We start from the raw sequence: 22787 nt of genomic DNA on the forward strand, positions 1-22787 counted from the left end.
TTGTCGTACACTTGCAAAATTTAAAAGTAATTTTATTGCCATTGGTGTATTCGTGTAGAGATAAGCATGAACTAGCCAATCATAAGTATGACAATCATACATGTTTATATGTGAGAAAAGTGCTGTTTTGCTTGCCATTTTCACTGCAAAGTGTATTGTCATTCAGGTTGAGGAGTGATTAAGATTTAGTTTACAAAATAACATTAAAGAAAATGGCTCTTTTAAGTGAAAATTCAGGAAGATCGTTACCTGATTATGAGACACAAGCAGCAAAAATGAAAAGTTTCAGTCCGTACGCTGATAACGGAGGGTAAGTTGTACATAACCTATATCTTCTTAACATTAATGAATCATATTTATATATTTTATTATATTTTTCTATCATAAATAATATAATTGTGAATTTTAAATAATGTAATAATATAATTATTCAAACTATTACAAATTCATTTTATATAGAAATTTCTTTTGTTATAATTATAGGAGTGTCATAGCCCTTGCAGGAGATGATTTCTGTGTAATAGCAGCAGATACACGTCTCAGTACAGGATTTTCCATTTATACACGTGAACAACAAAAACTCTTCCCTTTGTCATCTAAGACTATTTTGGGTTGTTCAGGCTGCTGGTGCGATACGCTCACTTTAACTAGACTTCTGTCTGCAAGAATGCAGGTAAAGTTTGATGAAGTTTCATTTTTAATTACTACAATTTAATGTTAAGATATTTCTTAATAATCTTAATAATTGTTAATAACCTTTTTTGTGTATGATAGATGTATGAACATGAACACCAAAAAGAAATGCCAACATTAGCAGTTGCACAGATGCTATCAACAATGTTATATTATAAACGTTTCTTTCCTTATTATGTGAGCAACATTCTTGGTGGATTAGATGAGGATGGTAAAGGTTGTGTATACAGTTATGATCCCATAGGACATTGTGAAGTAACAAAATATAGAGCAGGTGGTTCTGCTGGTGCTCTTCTGCAGCCTCTTCTGGACAATCAGGTAGTGAACAGCAGTACTATTATTATATTAAATTAGATTGTAACTACTTATCAAAGTAATATATTTCTTTAGATTGGATATAAAAATCAAGAAGGTGTTGAACCTATCCCTTTAACTCAAGAAAAAGCTGTTGCAATTATAAAAGATGTTTTCATATCAGCTGCAGAAAGAGATATTTACACTGGTGATTCTATAAGTATCAAAATTATAACAAAAGATGGCATACAGGATTCAACCTTTGAATTGAGAAAAGATTAATGGAGTGAAATAAAATTTATACACTATCAAATTTCTATATGAATAAAGTTAATGCTAAAAAAGTATAATTAATATTTATTTAATAATTTCTTATCTTTATATACAACTATTGTGATTTGTATCGTATTATACATTGAAATGAGTGTGTATGTGTGTGTATAAATGCTATCAAACCAATGATTTGTATGCATACACATATAGACCTTTTACTTCTATTTGCATTAATACTATTTTATTTAGCCTACATTAACCAAATTGTAAAATATTATTCATAGATGTATATCACAATAATAGTAGTCGGATGTATTTTAAAAATATAACAAAACGGTACACAAATTATAATTCATAAATTAATGTTTGCATACTTGAAGACTGAACACATATATAACTTTTAAAAATTAAATAAGAATGCACTCCTTGTACTCTGTACACAAAGGCATACTATAACAACCTACTTTACAATAGACAGTAATATATTTAATAAAATAATATTTTATTTTAAAGTATATAATAAAATAACTAAAGGTAAAGAGTGTGAGAATCATTCTCAATCCTACAATATTTCTTGCAGTTCTGTGTAGGGAACAATATATAAAGGTAAGAAATACAGATTGTTCCTCTCAAGATTCACTTTTTATTCCCAGGAAGTGATAATGGTTTACCACGATCTTTACCACGCAATTTGATTCCCAACACTTTCTCTATTTTGCCAATCACCATTTGATTAGGAATTCCACGACCTGCTTCATAATCATTGATGACTTGTGCTTTTTCATTTACTTTCTATACAGAAAAGTAACAAATATATATAAATATATCTTACATAACAACATAAATATGTATAAGAGTTACATAAATAATAACATACTGTCGCAAGGTCTTTCTGAGATAATCCTTTACTTTGTCTTCCCTGTTGAATTAATTTACCAAGATCAAGTGGAATTTTGTCGTGTTTTAATTCTTCTGTTTCTCTGTCCAACTTAGCTGTGTTTTTAGTAGCTACATGTTGTTTATTTGTTCCTCCACCCCCTAACAAAAAAGAACAATTTATTTATATATTTCAAAGGAAAAAACAATTTACTTATTAACTTTCAAATAAATTAGAATATATATAATATGCCAAGAAAAAAATGTAAATAATATAATGAAACCCAATGTCTTGTATTGCATCATATTAGCCTCATAATATTCAAACATATGAAACATGTTTTGAAATGAAACGAAATTTAAAGAATTATATGTATACATATACATATGTATTCCTAAGATTTAATAATACAAATCTTAAGAATACACAATCTTGAGAATTACATACATTTTGCTTGCGTTTCGATCACAAATCCTTGACGACGTGCAGCATTCACTGCCTGTAAATAAATACAATTACACAACAATAGATGTTGGTCTAGGGATCATCTTAGACAAAATAGATGGAAAATATCTACCGTAAAAAGTTACCTGTTCTGATTTAAGTACTGAAGCTTTTGGTGGACGTTTTCGTAATGTAATAGGAGCGGTATTCCAATCTGACATATTGAAAAAAGTTGAATATGCCGATAGAAATGAAAAATTGTATTATCAATGTCGCACGCAATACTATCCACATCCACTATCGTATATACTTGTTCTGAATCTTCCAGTAACTTCTCTATACGTTCCAAAAAGCACGATTTAACGTACGGACCCAGAATCGACCCATGCACAACCAAATTGTCCAATTCCTCGCATACTGTTTCAAACACACGCTTCGAATGATACAATTTTTATTTTTTATTCGTTTAACTATAAATTTTTACTGAAAATTTACTAGTTATTAATTTTTGCAATAGGTCGTTTGTTATGCAAGATCATGCACTATTATACATAGATACAATTGATTTTCTATATTTACGAAATGCGTATAAATCAAATGACCGCGGTGTTTAAATAGCTATAAATATATTATTCAAAATTATAACGATTTCATGTATAAGCAGTTTCTGCGAATGTTTCTTGTTTTATTGATTTTCGTGTTTATCTGATAGGGATCATTTGTAAAGTTTTTTCAAAAATGTCGAATAAATTTTACAATAGGTAACAAAAAAATTAGACAGTGAATCACATTTACACATTTATGATAAGCACGGATAATTAACAATAAATTCAAAAATATGTAATAATTATACTATGGATCATTATACATTTATAATACATATGGATAATTGACAATAAATTGGAAAATATGTGAAAACTAGACCACGGATTTTTATATATTTGAGAAATTTTTAAAGTCAATATTATACAAAATCCTAGTATGTAAAATTTTTAAAATATCAAATCTAAAATGTTCGTTATAATATTTAATAGATGAAACAAATCTCTATTTAAGCCCCACTTCTTTATAGTCAGCTTTATTAAAATATGGAATTAGATAAACATCCAAAGTCTAATAATAATTTACAATAAAAAAAGTAATTACTAATTCTGTAAAACATAGAACTTTCATTATTTCCTTTAAATTGTAACAAAATAATAAATTATTAAAGAGACAAAATTTGGTAAAACTAGATATTTTTATCAAATCAATTTTATTTAGAAATTTACCAACAAGTGTTCGTAGAAATTTTATAATATTCGATGATACAATTATGTTTGAACCATTATAAATTATTGTTATATAAGAGGGCAGAATATATTCATCATAAGCGAATTTAATAGTGTTTTTCTTTTTTTTTTTTTTTTGTAGACCATATGATCGTATCTATCCAACAAATACGTTACCAATCGTAACGGTTTGTTTTCTTATGTTATGTGCATGATTTGCTAAGTTGCTGTGTCCCGTATTTTACATTGGCGATTTGGAACGTTGATTTGTTTGAAATATTTGAAACAAATGAGAAATGTCTTTCATTCGCACACTTTGGAAATGTAATTTTGGTCCTCGCCTTTTTAAAGTTTATGAAATAACATGGATCGGTCGTTTAGTTGAGGTATTTATTAATAATTGCACAAAATTTATTAGACTAGTGTATTTTTAGGTTATGTCTTTATTAATTTATTTCAGAAATCATATGAGCCTAACAGTTTAGAACGATGGGGTGATCAAATCGTAATTTGCGTGAGTATTTCATTAAAAAGAAGATTATGTTCAAATTTTATTTTTAATAACATAAACTGATCCATTAAGAATATTGTGTTTCTAGAGATTGATATCATCAATCGTCAATAGACTACGGATTTTTATGCAAATTCATATTCTCGAAAATATAATTAAAAATGTGGAACCTCTGTGAAAAATTGTTTTATTACCAAGTGTTATAGAAAGTATTATATTTTTGATGTGTCATATATTTTTTTATGTTATTGTAATTTTGTATTTTCAGTTCTCATATAAATGCATAAAAATTTACAGTCTGTTAATTATGATAATTGTTTATCATGAAATTAATTACATAATGGAAACAAATGTCTCGTCTGTGAAACAAATCTGTTAATAAATTTATTTCAGTTTGCAGCGATTTGGTCCATAAGTCTATATACAATTCCATTAGTGGCTATCTTTTTTTATCAACACAGCAATTCTATAACGGAGAATATTTCTTTCTTGTGCAAATTAGCAGCAAGTGCTAGTGCAATTTTTATTGCATCATTAGCAGCTCGTGGTTGTTCTAGAGCCAATAATCCAATATATTTGAAATTCTTGAAAACACTGAATGAAGTAAATGCACATTATACTGTCGAAACAAAGCAAGAACTTGATAAATATGAATTTGAGTTCTGGGCAAGACCTGTAGATTTTGACATCAGAAATATAGAAAAGTATATATTCTTTTTACTAAACTAACATCAAACTAATATATATCTGATTTTGAATAATTTTTTGAATTTGTATTTATAGGGTTACAGCTAAAGGGAAGTTGACTTTAGAAAAAATTGCAGCTTCTAGTGGTCGTATAAAAAGGCAAACTGGTAAAGAATTTATATGTACATTGCCTTGTAAATTTTTATCGTATATTGTAGCTCACACTTTTGCTATTAAGATGATATATCCTGGAAGTGTAACAGTTCTTAACTGGGCATTTCGTAAGTTAAATAGGTCATTATTGCATACATTGTATTATCTTTTATTTATTGATATAATTTATGATTAATATAGGATCTACACTTCTAAAAGGAAGAATACATTTAATAAAACATGGTGGGGAAAGATATAAATTGTTAACTGCAGATAATAATGAAATTGATGCTATATTCCTTGACAGACGTTACAAGTAATGTAAACATTAGTAACGTTTCTTTCTAAAAATGTTATTTTGTGATACATTATCCTTATCTATATTTATATATTAATTTTATAGGAAAACAAATGGTAACATGTTGGTTATCACTTGTGAAGGAAATTGTGGATTTTATGAAACTGGTATTATATCAACTCCAATGAGTAAAGGATATTCTATATTGGGTTGGAATCACCCAGGTTTTGGTAGCAGTACTGTAAGTATTACTTTTCTATCAAACTTTACAACTTTTTATGTTGATACTTTGATGAGAAGAATTGCTGTTACTTTATTATATCTCATTTTGAATCGCAAAGATGAAATTTTGGCAATGTTACAGTTAATATCAATCATGTATGTAAATTAAATGTAATTGAAGTAATGGCAAGACTTCTCCTTCAATCAAACTACGATCATAACATGATAACAGTAAGACATGAAAATGACTACAAAGGGTGCGCCGTATCCTCTTCAAGAAGAGAATGCTATCGATTGCGTAATGCGCTTCGCAATCGATCATTTAAAATTCCCCGAGGAACAAATAATTGTTTATGGTTGGAGTATTGGTGGATACACTGCAACATGGGCTGCTATGAACTATCCTTCTATTCAAAGTTTGGTAAGATCATTACATCGCACATTTTATACACTAATTTAATTCAAATAATTTTATGTAAATTGTTTGAAAAATAAAATTATTATATAAAGAAGTTATTACGTTTTATAGGTGTTAGATGCTACATTTGATGATGTACTTCCGTTAGCTATTATGACAATGTCCTCGTCGCTAGAGGGTTTGGTACGAAACATTATTAGGGACTATTTCAATTTGAATATTGCTGAGCAATTAAATAGGTACTATAAAATTTTACTGAAGTATCGTGTATATATATGAACAAATGTATAATTTTTGCTTCTTTTTAAAGATATAATGGCACGGTATTGCTTATACGAAGAACAGAAGATGAAGTAGTATGTACCCCCAGTGGTAATAATTTACCAGGAAATCGTGGTAATATGCTGCTTACAAAACTTTTAATACGACGTTATCCACATATTTTTGCGGAAACCTCAGGGTGTGCTACACTTTTAGTGAGATTTTTATCTGCAGATATATCTACTAGAAGTAAGAAATAATTTTAAAGATTATTAAATACAGATTCCAAGTTAATCTTCCAACATTATTATGTAATGATACATATTAATATTTTTTATAGAATCAATAATCGAAACAGTAAGGGTTGATGAAAAACAATGTTTGAAACTTATTGGAACAGATATAAAAAAAAATGGTGATATTGTACTGTATCCCTCCACACTTGGAGAAGACTGTGATTCTACGACAAAACAACAGCTTATTGTATTTCTTGTATGTAAATGTGATTAAGGAATGTGTAAAATAAATATCTAATAATTTATATCTTTATCATTTTAGGCAACAATGTATATGAAGGATCAACCATCATCACATTGTACACCATTAGCTGTGGATTTGTTTCAACCTGGTTGGAATCCTGCATCTGCAATGTCAATAACAGAATAAAAGTTCCATGATATTATAATTGATTAATTACTAGGAGTTTTATTCAAGATTCTTATTCTTATGGTAATAGGAACTCTTAAGAGTCATAATAATTTTTAATGCATTTGACGTTAAGTTTTATTGATAAACGTTATTTATTCTGTAGAATTTCAACCTGTTTTTTATATTCCAAATTGATAAAGATATTATCTTCAACTAAAATTTTTGTATTCATTACTTGAGTTCTATACTCTGTTCAATGAGTCGAGTCAATAAAGGTAAACAACATCCATGTGCTGGGATTGCTAAGCACAAGATAGATACAAAGGACTCTAGTTAATGGCTGATAGATGTTGATTTCCTTTGACTTCTGAGATTTATGATATGCATAATGTACGATATGGACTGAGAACCCTGTCAAACTTTGGTTTACACAATTTAAAATATGTTGTATAAACCAAAAAATGTTTACTATACCAAGTAGTTAAATATATGAAGAACAATGCATCAATATTTTCTTCTGTAGTATCTGAAGGTTGTGAATACGCTCTTACCCAGTCACGTGCGTCTGTTTACCTCAACTAATTCGACTCGCAGAACAGTCTAATACAATTTTGGTATTTGTAATCTAGGAATTTGTATTTATAATTAAGATTTTTACTTTAATCAAAAAGAAAATCGTAATATGCATAGTAATGTAATTGTTTATATATAAAAAAAACTTATAAAAATTTGATGCAACACTTTTATTTTGCAAAAATTTATAATTTGTATTTTTACAAGTTGCAAAGCATTTAAAAATAAATAGATATATCTCATATATCATATGTTCTGTAAACCAATTATACAAAAGATAATTCAATAATTATTACGTACTTTGCATACGATTTAGAACAGCTTTAAGAGAGTCTTTTGAATGTTCAAACGAATCCATAACTTTTTTTTTGTTCACTTTTACTGGATTTTCTAAAAAAAATTTCAATATACTTCGTGTCTCTTGTAAAAAATAATCTTTTTGACTAATTGTCTCTAACGCTTTGAAACATCCTTCCAAATTCCAATCAATTTTCCCACTACTTTTATCTTCAGCCTGAAATATAAAACAAATCCCTTTGTTTGAAATACATGTAATTCAAGGACATAAAATACTTACTTTTATTAAACCTAGGTTGACTAGCAATATGTTATTCCAAACAGAAATCTGATCATTTTCTGTTACAAAAGAACATAGTTTTGAATATAAAGCATCTGTAAGATACTGAGTTCTTAGTCTCACGTCAGCATAACCAGTTGTACTGAGTGCTGATACTTTCATAATTATTCTTGTAAACTCTTCGATGAATTTTAATTCAGGAGATGCATCATTCTCCGACAAATTCTGAAATGCAAAAAAGGGAATGTTACACATAATGCAATGCTGGCAATGTTAATAATAAAAACGTAATATTATTTACTTACTTTGACGTGAGTTATAAAATCTTGCACTACATCATCTGGTAATAGCAATAACTTTTCTCCTGTTGGTGATTTTAAAAATTCCATGATAGTTATTTTTGGTGGTACTATGCTGCCATTTATAATCATGTCATTATTATCTATATTTTCTTTGCTTTCATTTTCACTTTCATCTTTTTCATCACTTTCTTCATCATCTTCCTCCTCATCTTCTTCATCAGATTCTTCGTTATCTTCGCTCTCATCATCATTTAATGTACCTAACGATCCAATTCTTTCAGAAATTATAAGCGAATCACGCAAAATAGTACGGCCAGTTTGACCAAAATGGTTTCCATCCAATTGTAGGGTTACAAGACGTTCTTTCTTAGCCATAGCAAGAGCTATGGGATTGGCACCCCTTGTTCTGATTTCATTGTAACTTAAATTAAGTTCTGCAAGTAATGGATAACTCCCTTCAACTGCTAACGCTTCTGCTAAAACTACACCACCTTGTGTTTTGAGCAAACAATCGCCAAGATTAAGTTGTTCTAAATTTTGGAAGTTTGGTAATGCTTTGGCAATTGCTTGGGCTCCTTTTGGCCCAACAGTATTATCATTGAGATTTAAAATTCGCAATCCAGGATTAGAAGACAATCCATTGGCAAGTGCTATTATACCTTCATAGTATATACCATTTTGAGGCATAACAACTTCTTCTAAACTGGTTAACTTTTCAAAAACAGATGCCAACGCCTTTGCACCATCGTTTTCCAATCTATTTCTTCCAGCCACAAATACTTTTAGTGCTAAGGCAGGTGATCCTGAAAGATGTTCCAATATATTAATTTATTTGCTTACTTCAATAACTAACAGAATGAATGATAAGTCTTACCTCCCTGGAAACTATTATTATAACAATCTAATAATGCTTTTGCCAATATTTTTCCACCTGATATTCCAAGTCCATTGTTATTTAATCTCAGTACACGAAGAGTGTAACAAGAACTAGAAGTTAGGAAATTGGCTAATCCTTCAATACCAATTGGGCCAAAAGCATTATCACTTAAATCAAGTTCAAAGAGGCGGGTACCAGCAATACACAGCGCAGAGCCAAGATATTCAAGAGCTTTTGGTATTTCTGTCTTTACACGGCCAGTAAACATATCTTTCCAAAGAGCACGTTTCATTAATGTACCATTTTCTTGTAATGCCTGAGCTACAGCTTTGGCTGCAAGTGGTCCTAAAGTGTTGCCCTCTAAGTCTAAATACTCCAAATTTGTACATGCTCGTATTGCTTTGACTATTTCCAACGCTAATTAAACAGAAAATTAAATATTTAGTTCACGTAACCTTCAAAGTGTTTATACAATATCGTATAATCTTACGAATATAAAAATATACGATAATAGATCGTATGATCTGAAGTGGTAAATAACTTACCGTCTTCTTCAGTATCAAGTTTAAGCGATTTCTTTGCGAAAGAGACACCGTTACCGGCATTATTTTCGGTAATATTTTGTAATTGTGCTTCAAGATCGCTCAAATTAAACGACGACATTGTTTGAGTTACTGAAATTTAATCACTCTTTGTAATGATCAACCTTTTTTTAGTGTTTCTTCGTCACATAAAGTGTCAAATAATTCTGAGTACAAACACTATTCTTGAATAACACTTAATTTCGAAGCTTATTCATAATGTTGATACAAATGCAACGCATCACCACGCGCTAGTAAACGCGGGAGTTATGTACCAACTGTTCAAAGATTCATAATGTAATTTTCTCATACTACACATATCGTATGATATACACACATACATACGTACATGTGAGATTTTCAGCCAATGCGCGTGCTTACATTTATGATTGTAGTAGTCCATCAGGAATACGTCATAGAAATTGTCATAGCAAAATGCAAATGTATATTATGTCGTAATAAAATCTATTTATCTATATATTGATGTATTATAATTATTTGTACTATTACATAATTACATATTGTAACATATAGAACAAAATGTAATTAAAAAAATGTAAACGCAGCTTTATTTTTATTGTGTTGTAGTCTAATAATATTGCTCATTAATATTCATAAAAGATTCCTTTTATTAAATAATGCACATGTCTGTTATTATCTCTCTTTTGATACGTTGCAAATGTGGATCGAGAATCTGCCTTAATATTTCTGACGTGAACTTTGAATGTTACACAATTCTATATATTTGTGCGTTTTATTGTAGTTTCATGAAGATAAAGATCTCAATAAAGATTTTCCTTTTTAATGAAAAGAAACCCAGACAGTAGTACCAACAATTCAATTAAATGAATTTCGCGCGAAACATATCAACCAATCTATGTTCCTCATTCTCTTAGGCATACGCCCGCAGTTGCAGTTACCAGTGCACAGTCCGCACCCGTGCGTCCGCGTAGTGCGTCTCAGAAAACTATCCTTGTCGACATAACACACGTACACGTACGCACACAGACGCGTACATGAAATCGAATTTTAAAACCAGGGGAAAACTGAAACTGTCGCGGCGGTGAGACCATATATACACGTTAGACATTTCTTATTTTGCGTTAATGTGGTCACAGATCGAAACTAGTGCACGATTCATTGTCGAGGAAGAAGCTGGTGGTTGTTTTGAGGCTGGAGTGTTACCCGATTAGAATGGTTGCGAGTGTCGCGCGCATCGCTGGCAACCCGTGCAGTGTTGTCGCGCAGCCAAAATAAAATCGGCGGTAGCCGTTCCTTGGGAACTGCCAGTGGACGAATGTACTTCGCTATTCGCTGTTTAACGCAGGCAGGACCAAGCTATGTGGAATTGCCCGCTCTTTTATCTCTACGAAGACTATGGGTGTCATAGCCCTCTGATGTGCATCCCGGTATTTTAAAAACGATTCAGCTCCACCGAGCTGAAAAGTGTTTTGCTTGGCTATTACACGCGTTAACCATCCACCTTCTGCGTTTTTCTTCTCTCTTCGTCAGTCATAACTGATTCAGTTTGGATCGCACGCTGCTCTAGGAAAAAAAATAAAGTTTCGTCTAGGAAAAATTGCCAAGGCAACACGCGATTCATCGTGCTGTTTTCAACAACCTTTATCCGCCCTGACGTGATTCGCCCGGTTTGCCCGCCACAGGACGGGTTATGTTTCCCACTTTCATCGGAATCCTAGGTGAACTTTTTATTATTTATTAGTTATGAAGATGAAACTATTATTATGAAATATCTTATGGGTTTTTTTGTTTCTCTAATTATTATATAGTAATTATTATGTACTACTAGGAAGATCGATGCTTACGATTGAGAGCCCTTGTCAATGACCTCAAGTTTAGCAACAGAGAATCATTTTCATTGTTTTTTTTTTTTTTACTATTTTTCCCTATTGTATTACGTTCTATACAGAGTATTCGTACACGGCGTTTATATTCGTATTTTGTCCATTAGTATTGTTATGTCAAGTTATTGGTTTTGATCTTATTATATTTTGGGACATGTTTTTTTTTAGAGAATTTTTTGTGCTCATTTGAAATGTAGTTTTTCTTATTATAAATATTTGGTTTTGTTAGTTAATAGTAGTTTTGTTATGTAGTGAATTATCAAAGATTGTATTTTCAAGTTAAAGGAAGCATAGAAATTAATAATTATTATTAACAAGAGAAAATAATGTTATTTAAAATTATATATCTTTTTTTATATATTTGTTACGAATTATTTAGAATATATTCTTACCACTTTAAGAAATGAGTCCAATGTTACTTTTTTATTTAGAAATTTATTATCACTAAAAAATCACAAATATAAATTTTTAAAAGATATTTATATCATTTTAAAATAACAGTATAAATGATATAAAATAAAAATTAATATTTAGCAAGAATGCATAATTTATAAAAAAATACAGAGATAAATATATATTTTCTACTATTTTAAAATAAATATGTATCTGTATAATTCTACAACCAATATATACATGTACAGATAAATATTACTTTTGATATTAAAATAGAAGTTGTTTCTTTATATAGTATTGTATTTACACAATCATATATATTTAATTTCATCAATGAAGTTTTCGAGTCAATAACTTCTGAACTTCTGAAATATTCTAAGCACATACAAAAAAAGATATTCCAGAGATTAAAGAAATATAATATGAAGGAACTCTCAATTGTTCCTTTATTTTTTTAGACATTCAATCGTGGTGGGAGGTGCCAAGTATAGCACACTTCTGCTCATTATTTAGGGCTGCCTTCAATCTCCTGGACTTTGATATTGAGGTATCTACCTATATGCTGACTCGTACGAGTAGGCATTGTTCATGAGACTTGTTATTACTGCTTCAGCTTATAGGAAGTTAAATAGACCATATTTCAGCTTTATGTTCTTAAAAGCTATGCATTCTTTTGTCATGGCTGCATCAATTTTTTGTTTCTTCAGCCGTGTACATATACATACTAATCATTTATTATTTTAGGATTTAGAAGAAGCTTTGTTAACGGATGGTGGAACCGAGGGACGTTTAGTACAGGAGCTAATAGTCAGGTTACTTGAAGGTTGTTTACCAAATGACACGCGCAATGACATCTCAACCTTTAACTATCAGATGTTTCTTCGCAGACTTTTTAGAAAGAAATGTCAGGTAAATTGGTTCTTCTTTTATATATATATAATATACATATCATTAAAAGTAATACATGATTCATTTTGCTCTCAGGAATACAAATGTGAAAATCCTTTTAATACAGATGTAGATTTTGAGTTACTACCACTCCGTCAAAAAGTAGAAATTTTACGTGCTCTCTGCGACTTTCGGCTTGACGCTGAAGACGTGGTATGTATATAAAAAATGCCTGGGAAAGTATTTTTTATAAAAATTGTTACAAGTATATTTATGCTTCGTAACTTTTAGGAGCAATCATTAGGTAATTTGGACTCGGATAGCCTGCGAGTCGAACCTTTAGGACATGATCGTAAGAATTCTGCCTATTGGTACTTTTACGGCACTCGATTATATAGGGAGGACTACATTGATACTTCTAACAGCATCTCGCACAAACAGAAAAGTAAGCCTAGGGATAAAAAGCGTAAAAGACGACGAAACAGAGTGGCGAAGGAGGAAGAGGAAGAGGAGGAGAAGAAGGAGGACAGTTTAATACACGGGAAAGCAAAAGAAAGTGTGTGGCAGGTTGTCTGCTTTACTCAGCAGGACTGGAGCCGTCTAGTTGAAAAATTTCGTGATTCGGTAATTGTCCTATTAAACGAGTTAATTATTTTATTCCTTAGATTCTGCTAACGATGTTATTATAATACTTAGGAGTACGATACCGAACGTAAACTTTACCGTACTCTGTCCGAGGATTTCATGCCTGAAATCCCGAAACTTTTTGATTTAAAAGAAAAACAGCAAAGGCGCAAATTGTTACAACGTAATAGTTCGCGTGTACTTCGAAGTCACGAACCAACGACACAGATGGAAACAGTCATGGTTAGATCGAAGATCAAAACTAAAACAAACAAAGGGAGTAAAAAGGGGACTCAGAATTCAAAGAATGTTTATGTTAAAGAGGAGACACCTCCACCCTTACCTTCACCGCCGATTCAAAAAAAAGGACGGCAAACTAATAATTCGTTGGCTTCAGCTGTTGGTCAAATTGTGATTCACACTAGGGACGAAGTGGAGGGATTAGAAAAAAAGAAAGGCATTGGAAGTAATAGCGATGGAAATTATGTATCCTCTAATTACGGATATAAATACGGTTACTCGTTTGGAATTGAAGAAGAAGAACGTCGTGTTGGAATGCACAAAGTTCTTGAAAGTCTCAAAGATCATGTGGATGCTTGGCCATTCATTGACCCTGTGGATGAAGAATATGCCCCAAGGTATAATATTAAAGTTCTATATATAATTTTAGGTATTTTCAAAATACAAAAGTCATTATTCTTGTTATTTATATATTGTTTTAGGTACTATAGCGTGGTGCGAAAACCCATGGACCTTAGTACAATGGAGGAGAAACTTGAAAATGGTTTATACAAAAGTTTAAGTGAATTCAAACGTGATTTTCGACTTATAGTAGATAATTGTAGGCAATATAATGGCTCTGATAATGGTTAGTATTTTTTATTCTAAGATATACATATTTTATGATTAAATATTTTTTTCTATTACAGAGTACACAGAAATGGCATTTAACCTTAAGGAAGCATTTGACAAAGCAGTGGGACGTTACCTGGAATCGGAAACATCTAGCGACGAGGATCCTTCGTCACCGAAGTCGTTTCTTGCTACTCCCGCATCTCCGTCGTGTCCTTCTCGCATTTCGTCTCCTCATCAGAATAGAAAACGTTCGAAAAAATCTACGAAAAAATCGAAATCATATAAATCTGAAAGCAAAGGAAAATCTAAAGCGAATGATAAGAACGACGAAGAAGAAAAACGGGGCAAAAATTATAAACTTCCGAAGAAAAAAAGAGGTAAGAAGAAGAGTAAAAGAGCAAAGGACGAAGAATCGGTAAACGAAGAAGAACAAGAAGAGCAAGAAAGCGAGGATGCAATGTCTGAATCGAGTGTCATAACAGCAAAAAGAAGGAAACACGTTGACGAAAATAATTTATTGTTAAAAACCAAAAAGCTAACATCCAAAGAATCAGAGGAGTTTAAGAAGATAGATAAAAAAGTTAGTAAAGAACGTCATCAACAAAAAAAGGAAGCGGAAAATGTGCGGCCGATGAAAGAATCGAAAGAGAATAAGAAACGGAAAGAGGACTTCGAAGAAGATTATGAGCCCCTAGTCGTCGTAAAAAGTAAAAATAGGAAAATCGAGAAGAAGGAACTCGAGGAGACGGAGGTATTTACAGATAACGCGAAGAAGAACAAATTGAAGAAAACCGAATCTCACGAAAATGAACCATTACCGGAGAATAAAGAAAAAACGCAGCATATCAAAGTTAAGAAGAATCGAAAGAAGGAAAAGACGGGGTTAAAGGCTTTTAAATCTGACGAGAAGTCTGAAAAAAGCCGTACTAAGGATAAAGAGAAAAAATCAAAACAGAAAAACGATGAACTTAAAAACGGAGAGATATCAAGTGAAATAGATTCCAAAGATTTAGATTTAGAAAGCGATGTAGATTCAAAAGAAACACATACGTCTAAGAAAATTCCTGCATTTATAGGTGATAAAGATATAGAATCGTTGGATGGTTTAAAAGATAAAATAAGCGAGAGGAGGCGAGAGGAGAAATTGAAAAATGAGAAGGAGAAACAGAAGAAAACTGGAAAAAACGACCTTCACAATATGTATTCAAAAAAAGTGCCTTCAAATGGTAGTACCTTTCACGACAGCGATAAATCCAGCGTAAAACGACCAAAGTTAAAAAAGGGAATAAAAGAAGAAAAAGTTCCTATCATGGAAGATCCTGTCAAGACTCAAGACCAAGAAGTCGCTGAGACTAAGAAAGTAAAAGTAGCTCAGTCGAAACATACCAAAGGATTTGGAAAAGAAGAAAGCTCCATGCAAGCATTGAATCAGGCAACAGAACAGACGCTTCATGTAAGAATAGTTTATGTTTCACGTTTACATAATATAGATAGACGTAACTTAATATTTTTGTATATAACTGCACTTTATTTTTTTATCTCCGAATAGGATATCAACAAATGGTTAGATGACGCACCAAGACTCTCTGAATTTTCTTCAGGAAGTGATTCTCCAATATTTCATTCTTCGTCCGTCGAATCTGGCCGATCAGGTCCAAAAGTAGAAGCACCAAGGAAACGACCAAGTTCCATCAAAATCTTCGGTCCTCACGGACCTAGCAGGCCCAAAAAGATTCAACGTACGATAGATCGCTTACAACCTGGAAAAAGTAAGGGAAATTTGCTTCTAAAAAAACCATTGAACTTACCTAACGTTAATGCTGCTGAAATGACCGTGCAATTGAGCAGCGACAACGATCAAACGAACAAGAACACGGACGAAGAACCAAAACTCAGTTTAGGAACTGTTTTGAAAAATGTGGATTCCATACAGTTAATTTGTAAAAGTTTAGTTTCCTCGCCCAATCCCAATTTTTCTAACGACGATGAAGAAGAAGACCACAATACTCTTCCTGCAGTTCCGGTGTCTAGTCTTAGAGAAGAGAAAACATCTGGAATAACGACAACGCAAACACCTGCCATTGTAGAAGAGTCTAAAGATAATCAATCTAACGCGAAGGACACGCAGAAGCCCAAAACAGCGACACCAAATTTGAGTGCTTGGTTTAAAGCGTTTGGAGCGCCAAAGTCGAAGAAGAAAGACGAAGAGTCGGAGGACGGTATAACGAAGAAGGATGGTGAATTGCAGGAAGTGTTTTGTGGTAGACAAAGAAGAATGAGTACCGGTGGTAGTAGTGTAAGTGAATCTGTTTCGAGTTTCTCCCAGGAGTCACCACCTGGACGTTCAGGTCGATCTCCGCAAGGGCAACCGATAATGGCTTCGGTCGAGCCACAGATTAGAGGAGCCGGATTCTATCAGGACGCTTTATCAACGGGAAGTAGCCCTTACAATAGTCCCTATTATGCTACACCTCCAAGATACAGCGCTCAATTACCCCCCACTCCATCCCCACAAAATCATCCGTTATCTCCAGCCTATCCATCATCATCGTACGAACAGGCGCCTCTTTATTCCCAGATATCGACCCAACAGTCGCATCAAACGTTTCAGAAATCACCTCAAGAAAATTCTGGAGAGATATATCATCAGTTATCACCCACATTTCCTCAGCGATCTCCTCAAACTAATTTCCCTCAGAATTCGACACAAAACGAGTCATATAATCAACCATTGCAATCTTCTAATCAGAGTCAATCTCCTGTTTATTCACAGCATTCACCACAACCCATACAACAGATATATCCTCAACCTTCTCCGCAGCCACCACCATCGAATTATTCTCAACCATCTCCTCAGCAACCATCTACTCCTAAATATTCACAGCTATCTCCGCAACAAAATGCTGCCAATTATTCTCAGCCATCTCCGCAAGCTGCTAATTATTCTCAACCTTCGCCTCAGCAACCGCATTCACCTTACTCTCAGGCCTCTCCCCAAGCACCGCCAAATTATTCTCAACCATCTCCACAACAACAACCTTCTCCATATGCACAATCTCCACAGCAGTCGTCTGGATACTCCCAGATGTCTCCTCAACCACCACCATCAAATTATTCTCAACAATCGCCACAACCACCTTCCAATTACTCTCAACAATCGCCACAACCACCTTCCAATTATTCTCAGCCATCACCACAACCACCATCCAATTATTCTCAAGCATCACCTCAACCACCTTCCAATTATTCTCAACCATCGCCACAGCCACCTTCCAATTATTCTCAGCCATCACCACAGGCACCTTCCAATTATTCTCAACCATCGCCACAGCCACCTTCCAATTATTCTCAGCCATCGCCACAGCCACCTTCCAATTATTCTCAGCCATCGCCACAGCCACCTTCCAATTATTCTCAGCCATCGCCACAGCCACCTTCCAATTATTCTCAACCATCGCCACAGCCACCTTCCAATTATTCTCAACCATCACCACAGCCACCTTCCAATTATTCCCAGCCATCGCCTCAACCTCCTCCAGTGTATTCTCAACAGTCTCAATCTTCAAACTTCTCACATCCATCACCTCAGACACATTCTGCCAGCTACACGCAATCCTCACCTCAACCTCTCACAACAGGCTACTCCCAGCCATCGCCTCAACCTCGAAACTATTCTCAACCTTCGCCTCAACAAATCCAAACCTTTCCTCAACATTCCCCACAAGCACCGCCTTCATATTCTCAACCTTCTCCTCAGAATGCAGCATATTCACAGCCTCAACAATCGCCTCAGCAACCAGTTAAGTATTCTCAGCCTTCTCCTCAACAACCTGCCAATTACTCACACTCGATACACTCGCCTCAAACGCCACAAAATTATTCGCAGTTGTCTCCTCAGCAACCACCGCCAAGCAACTACTCTCAGCCTTCACCATCGCCTCAGCAATCCCGGAACTACTCGCAAACGTCTCCATCGCCTCAGCAGTCCCGTAACTATTCCCAACCATCACCATCTCCTCAACAATCACATACTTACACTCAACCAGCGCCATCGCCTCAGCAAACCCGCACCTACTCTCAACCGTCACCTCAGCAAAAGTCCGCATGTACATCACAGGCGTCGCAATCTTCGCAACAGCCTTCGAATTACTCGCAACCGTCTCCACAACAAAGTACAAACTACAGTCTACAGCAACCGCAACCACAATCACAAAAGAGCGCAGAAGATTATCCACAAGCTGCGTCGACGCCTTCAAATTATTCTCACGGATATAAACAGAACCATTCGTATATTCAGTCTTCAGTGTCGTCAACGTTAAACGAAACAGAACACCGGACTGATTACTTGAAATCTAGTACTACGGAGAAGTCTTCGAGCACGGAGCAGCAGAGAAATTTTGCTGTACCACCGGAGGCTGCATCGTTAAACCTAAATGCGAATCATCAGATTTATCAGTCACCAAACCAATACCCACCAACGTTTGGCAATAACTATCCTAATATCGACCTCCAGAGGTCTGTTTCGAGGCACGGTGGTCAGGAACAGTCACAACAACAGCAACAAACGTCCCAGGAGCGACCTAGTTTCACCGACCTCAGCAATTCTCTGAACGCTCAGAAGTACGCTCAACAGCGGTCGTTCCTTGGTAAGACGTCGAGTACCAGTGAACAGCTCTCAACGCAAGATCAGTCGCAAATCTTAGCATTCCAACAAAATCTGACAACTCATGAATCTCTTTATCCTAGTGGTTTCCAATCGTCTGGTTATCCGATGCCAAATTCTAGACCCGTGTATCCAAGTCCGCATTACTTCGATGCCAGTTCAAAGGCTGCGACTAACAGCGGACCAGTGAACAGCTCGACCAGTAATTTGCCTCCAGTGAAGAAACGAATTTACAATGAATCATCTACAGAGGCGTCTCGCGGTTTGACGCAGGAAACGGCAGCGAGAACGGGCCAGGAACAATTTAGCTTCGACCCCATAATGGCATTGCCGCAACCTGAAGCAGTTTCAGCTAGTCAATTCGACACTGCGTTTGTCGGCAACCTAGCCGATTCCGTAGCGACGAATCCAGCGTATGCACGTCTAGGCCTAGGTTTGGTCAGCCGTACTGGCAAAGAACAACAACAGTTGTTGACCATTCCTCGACCACCACAGACAAAGCCAGAACACCTGGCGTACGCCCGTAATCCAGCATCCGGCGCAGCGGAAATAGATCTGAACTTGCTTCAAAGTTTGCAGACCGCAGCAGCGAAGAATACACAGGGTATTCTGTCAATGTCATCGTCTCGTAGAGGTGGAGAAGCGTCTAGTAGTTCTACGTCGACACCTGTGAAAACGAAAAAGAGCAGAAAGAGCAAACAGCAACAGCAAGAGCAACAAAACGTAACAAGCGTCTCGACGGCGGTTAGCACGGAACCACAATCTGGTACAGGTATACCTGGTTTTCCACAATACACGGGAACATCAGCTGACTCGATTGGTCTAAAGAATACCACCATGGTTCCACCAGCTGGGAGTGCCTTTAATTTCGCTGCGTCAACCAGTACCACGACCAGTTCACCTTTCTATGATAAAGACGCATCAGCTGCAGCGGCTGCGTTCGCGTTTTTGGATGAGTTTCGGAATCCAAATAGTTACTATAGCATGGCGCTCAGGCAACAGCAGCAACAACAACAACAGCAAGTTCCGCCAGTTACGGACGCCACGCAACAAGCCTGTAACAAGCTTAGCAATCAACCGCCGAGAAATTATCCACCTCACCCTTTCCTTCATTCCGCTCAGAGATCAGCAGCTTACGGGCCTCCTGTGTCTGCTTATGTAACGCCTCATGGGCCAAACTTAACGATGGATCCGACCGCTTATCAACAGTACATTCATTCCCTATACGCGCTTCAACCGCCGCCCCATCATCATCGACCGTCCTGGCTTTAGCCGTTAAAATCTTTGTAATGGGCGTTTTGGAACGATTGTATGCGACATTTCGGTGGATATACCGTCCCCATCGAGAAGCTGGAGGAAATGATATTTCGAATATGTTATCTGTTGATAGCAGTGGCATCTAGATTTCTGTTTTACCGAACAAGTTGCGTTAGTGTTTCATTCACCATTCGGGTGAAATGCGATAAAAAATTTTATCGCGATTGTAAATATTGTTTCGTCTAACTTTATCTCGCTCTTCAAACGTAATCAAGACTTTCTTCTTTCTAGGGAAAAGGAAACGGTATCGATGTTTTTCCCCTTTAATCCATGTGACTAGGCATGATGTCCTTGTGTATTATAGAATGATAATGACCTTCCTAATTTTTTTTCTTTTTCTTTTTTAATGAAGCAATTTATTTATTTTTCGTTTATACACGTATAATTCAGAATTACTTCTTTTATTTTCATTAACAACTTTTTTATTTTTTTTATTTTCTTTTTTAAGAAAAATCTCGGTACTGTGATAAGGGTAGAAGACTGTACTGATTACTATATCCCTTGAGATTGTCGATGCACTACAGACTCGTGAAAGGTCAAACAGTAAAAAAAAATGCGGTGCAAGATTTTCGATCATTTATTTTTTCTGATCTCTCTCTTCTTTCTCCTTTTTTTCTTTTATAAATATTATTTTACTGATTGACTAGCGAATAACGGGTTTTTAAAAGCTCTCTGCGAGATTAGGATGTGTGGTCTTTCCACCGGCTTGTCTTTCCCATTCGCGTTTGTTTCCTTTTTTATTAAAAACCATACGAATCTTTGAAATTTTTACACGATATATCAGAACGAAAATAGTTTACCTTTTCAAGGGTATTCTATTATGTAGTCATATGTACATAAAGAATAAGCCTACTTATTGTAGGAATTTTTGATAGTTTTTTTTCTAATAACTAGTCGACAGCTTAGACGTAAGTTGAGTCGCTAGTAGCTGGAAGTAACCTTCTATCAAAAGTTCCTCTTATCTATCGCGCTCTCGATGGCGTCCCTTTTTGTTTCTTAATCTATATTGAGATACGGATTATGCAATATTCGATTTTTTTAACGTAAAGGAAAAGAAAAATGATGGCCCATTTCATAACTGTGCTCGTAATTGTCTTGCCTGTGGAAAATACATTGTTCCCTGTCTTTTGTGTTCAAACAAATACAAAATAAGAAAAAATTTACTAGACATGCAAGAAACATATAGAGAGAGTATACGTGACGTCTGATTTTCAAAAGATTTCTGTATGATATCGAGCGCACTGTTGCTGGCGTATCTTGTGTAGAGTATATAGATTCGTTAGTGTGTAAGCTAGAACGTTTGTTTCTTTGTATATAAAATACATATCTCCTTCATAGACGATGTGCTCGATGTAAAGAAAGATTTACAAAGTGAAAGACCTTGTAGAATCGTCTGCGGTAGATTAAAAAGAAGATGAATAAAAACACAATGGGAAATTGTAGGTACATAGACAAGGATGAAAGATGTATGTACATCGTGTGTATGTGTGAGCGGACATGAGTGTGCGTCGTATCTCATGGTCGAGGACGAAATAAAGTGTAATACGCCGCAATCATACATTAACCCACCTTATTGCTAAAAAACAGAAGGAAGCGGAATATTAAAAACTTATAAATATATACATATATATATATATATATATATATTGTAAATGTATATTGTAAATGTATCTGATGACAGATTAAAGCACAGTTTGTTACAAATTTGTCTTAATTATGTTTTTATGTAGGTTTGTATATTATGCATATAATGAAACATAATAGCGCAAATGATAATTCAAAAAGCTCTAGAAATCGAAATAAAACTTACTTCTATTCGAATTATTTGCCACATGACCAGATGCATTATATCATCAATATTATCCAATATGCTATATTGAGTTGTTCGAAAAGTTCACAACGTATCTTTTCATACATTTCTATTAAATAATCTTAGTTAGATACTGTTGGATACTAAAACGAATTAGGGACAAATTGCTGATTCAAAATTCATTAACAAAATAAGTTTCTTTTTTTCATTTTGAGACAATACCCAGAAAATTTTGAATCGTATATGGATGTTCATCCTTATCTTATTCACCAAATATAGTCTCATAATTATTTATTACAGTCTTTACAAAATTTATTCGAATGACATACTTAGGCAAAAAATAAAATACTATAATGTGTATTCTAGTAGCATTGTACAATTCGATAATATTCTATATCGGATACGTATTACA

The 22787-nt window shown here is 34.3% G+C and overlaps 5 protein-coding genes across 6 annotated transcripts; 3 read left to right on the top strand and 2 right to left on the bottom strand.

The window, feature by feature from the left end:
• The first annotated feature begins 67 nt into the window (after positions 1-67).
• On the top strand, positions 68-1306 carry Prosbeta6 (proteasome beta6 subunit). The gene is made up of 4 exons (XM_069111284.1): positions 68-310; positions 484-673; positions 775-1011; positions 1084-1306. The coding sequence occupies exons 1-4, from the start codon at positions 213-215 to the stop codon at positions 1267-1269; spliced, it is 711 nt and encodes a 236-aa protein (XP_068967385.1). The 5' UTR covers positions 68-212; the 3' UTR covers positions 1270-1306.
• Positions 1307-1743: 437 nt separating this feature from the next.
• mbf1 (multiprotein bridging factor 1) lies at positions 1744-3142 on the bottom strand. The gene is made up of 4 exons (XM_069111312.1): positions 2728-3142; positions 2585-2636; positions 2138-2298; positions 1744-2052 (listed from the first exon to the last, which is right to left on the bottom strand). The coding sequence occupies exons 1-4, from the start codon at positions 2800-2802 to the stop codon at positions 1897-1899; spliced, it is 444 nt and encodes a 147-aa protein (XP_068967413.1). The 5' UTR covers positions 2803-3142; the 3' UTR covers positions 1744-1896.
• An 893-nt stretch (positions 3143-4035) lies between these two features.
• On the top strand, positions 4036-7864 carry LOC138185215 (phosphatidylserine lipase ABHD16A). Its single transcript, XM_069124008.1, has 11 exons — positions 4036-4238; positions 4313-4366; positions 4757-5067; positions 5147-5331; positions 5405-5519; positions 5607-5742; positions 5980-6144; positions 6253-6380; positions 6452-6651; positions 6743-6894; positions 6961-7864. Exons 1-11 carry the CDS (start codon positions 4149-4151, stop codon positions 7066-7068), a joined length of 1644 nt encoding a protein of 547 aa, XP_068980109.1. The 5' UTR covers positions 4036-4148; the 3' UTR covers positions 7069-7864.
• RanGAP (Ran GTPase activating protein) lies at positions 6961-10766 on the bottom strand. Its single transcript, XM_069123995.1, has 7 exons — positions 10633-10766; positions 9925-10067; positions 9377-9796; positions 8506-9305; positions 8201-8425; positions 7924-8137; positions 6961-7045 (listed from the first exon to the last, which is right to left on the bottom strand). The coding sequence occupies exons 2-7, from the start codon at positions 10040-10042 to the stop codon at positions 7023-7025; spliced, it is 1800 nt and encodes a 599-aa protein (XP_068980096.1). The 5' UTR covers positions 10043-10067; positions 10633-10766; the 3' UTR covers positions 6961-7022.
• A 115-nt stretch (positions 10767-10881) lies between these two features.
• LOC138185200 (CECR2 histone acetyl-lysine reader dikar) lies at positions 10882-21006 on the top strand. Of its 2 annotated transcripts, XM_069123973.1 has the most exons (9): positions 10882-11660; positions 12677-12765; positions 12963-13127; positions 13203-13319; positions 13398-13730; positions 13803-14368; positions 14453-14598; positions 14660-16038; positions 16135-21006. In XM_069123973.1, exons 1-9 carry the CDS (start codon positions 11633-11635, stop codon positions 20518-20520), a joined length of 7209 nt encoding a protein of 2402 aa, XP_068980074.1. In that variant the 5' UTR covers positions 10882-11632; the 3' UTR covers positions 20521-21006. The 2 variants fall into 2 exon arrangements, with proteins under 2 accessions (XP_068980074.1, XP_068980084.1); XM_069123983.1 differs by lacking the exons at positions 10882-11660; positions 12677-12765; positions 12963-13127; positions 13203-13319 and having other exon boundaries at positions 13398-13458; positions 13532-13730.
• The last annotated feature ends 1781 nt before the right edge of the window (positions 21007-22787 follow it).

Source organism: Bombus flavifrons, chromosome 1 (assembly GCF_040668555.2).
Source record: "Bombus flavifrons isolate JBK064 chromosome 1, iyBomFlav1_principal, whole genome shotgun sequence".
Classification (NCBI taxonomy): domain Eukaryota; kingdom Metazoa; phylum Arthropoda; class Insecta; order Hymenoptera; family Apidae; genus Bombus; species Bombus flavifrons.

Bases quoted from the DNA above. Each gene is read 5' to 3' on its own strand.
- mbf1 (XM_069111312.1), bottom strand. From the start codon at position 2,802: ATGTCAGATTGGAATACCGCTCCTATTACATTACGAAAACGTCCACCA. The intron at 2,637-2,727 runs GTAACTTTTTAC...ATTTATTTACAG, and splicing joins CAGTACTTAAATCAGAACAG to GCAGTGAATGCTGCACGTCG. The intron at 2,299-2,584 runs GTATGTAATTCT...CTTTTTTGTTAG, and splicing joins GATCGAAACGCAAGCAAAAT to GGGGTGGAGGAACAAATAAA.
- LOC138185200 (XM_069123973.1), top strand. From the start codon at position 11,633: ATGTTTCCCACTTTCATCGGAATCCTAG. The intron at 13,731-13,802 runs GTAATTGTCCTA...TATAATACTTAG, and splicing joins TTGAAAAATTTCGTGATTCG to GAGTACGATACCGAACGTAA. The intron at 14,599-14,659 runs GTTAGTATTTTT...TTTCTATTACAG, and splicing joins ATATAATGGCTCTGATAATG to AGTACACAGAAATGGCATTT.
- LOC138185215 (XM_069124008.1), top strand. From the start codon at position 4,149: ATGTCTTTCATTCGCACACTTTGGAAATGTAATTTTGGTCCTCGCCTT. The intron at 4,239-4,312 runs GTATTTATTAAT...AATTTATTTCAG, and splicing joins GGATCGGTCGTTTAGTTGAG to AAATCATATGAGCCTAACAG. The intron at 5,743-5,979 runs GTAAGTATTACT...ATGACTACAAAG, and splicing joins CAGGTTTTGGTAGCAGTACT to GGTGCGCCGTATCCTCTTCA.
- Prosbeta6 (XM_069111284.1), top strand. From the start codon at position 213: ATGGCTCTTTTAAGTGAAAATTCAGGAAGATCGTTACCTGATTATGAG. The intron at 674-774 runs GTAAAGTTTGAT...TGTGTATGATAG, and splicing joins TTCTGTCTGCAAGAATGCAG to ATGTATGAACATGAACACCA. The intron at 1,012-1,083 runs GTAGTGAACAGC...ATATTTCTTTAG, and splicing joins AGCCTCTTCTGGACAATCAG to ATTGGATATAAAAATCAAGA.
- RanGAP (XM_069123995.1), bottom strand. From the start codon at position 10,042: ATGTCGTCGTTTAATTTGAGCGATCTTGAAGCACAATTACAAAATATT. The intron at 9,306-9,376 runs GTAAGACTTATC...AACATCTTTCAG, and splicing joins TAATAATAGTTTCCAGGGAG to GATCACCTGCCTTAGCACTA. The intron at 7,046-7,923 runs GTACGTAATAAT...TTGACATTGCAG, and splicing joins TGTTCTAAATCGTATGCAAA to ATGCAGGATTCCAACCAGGT.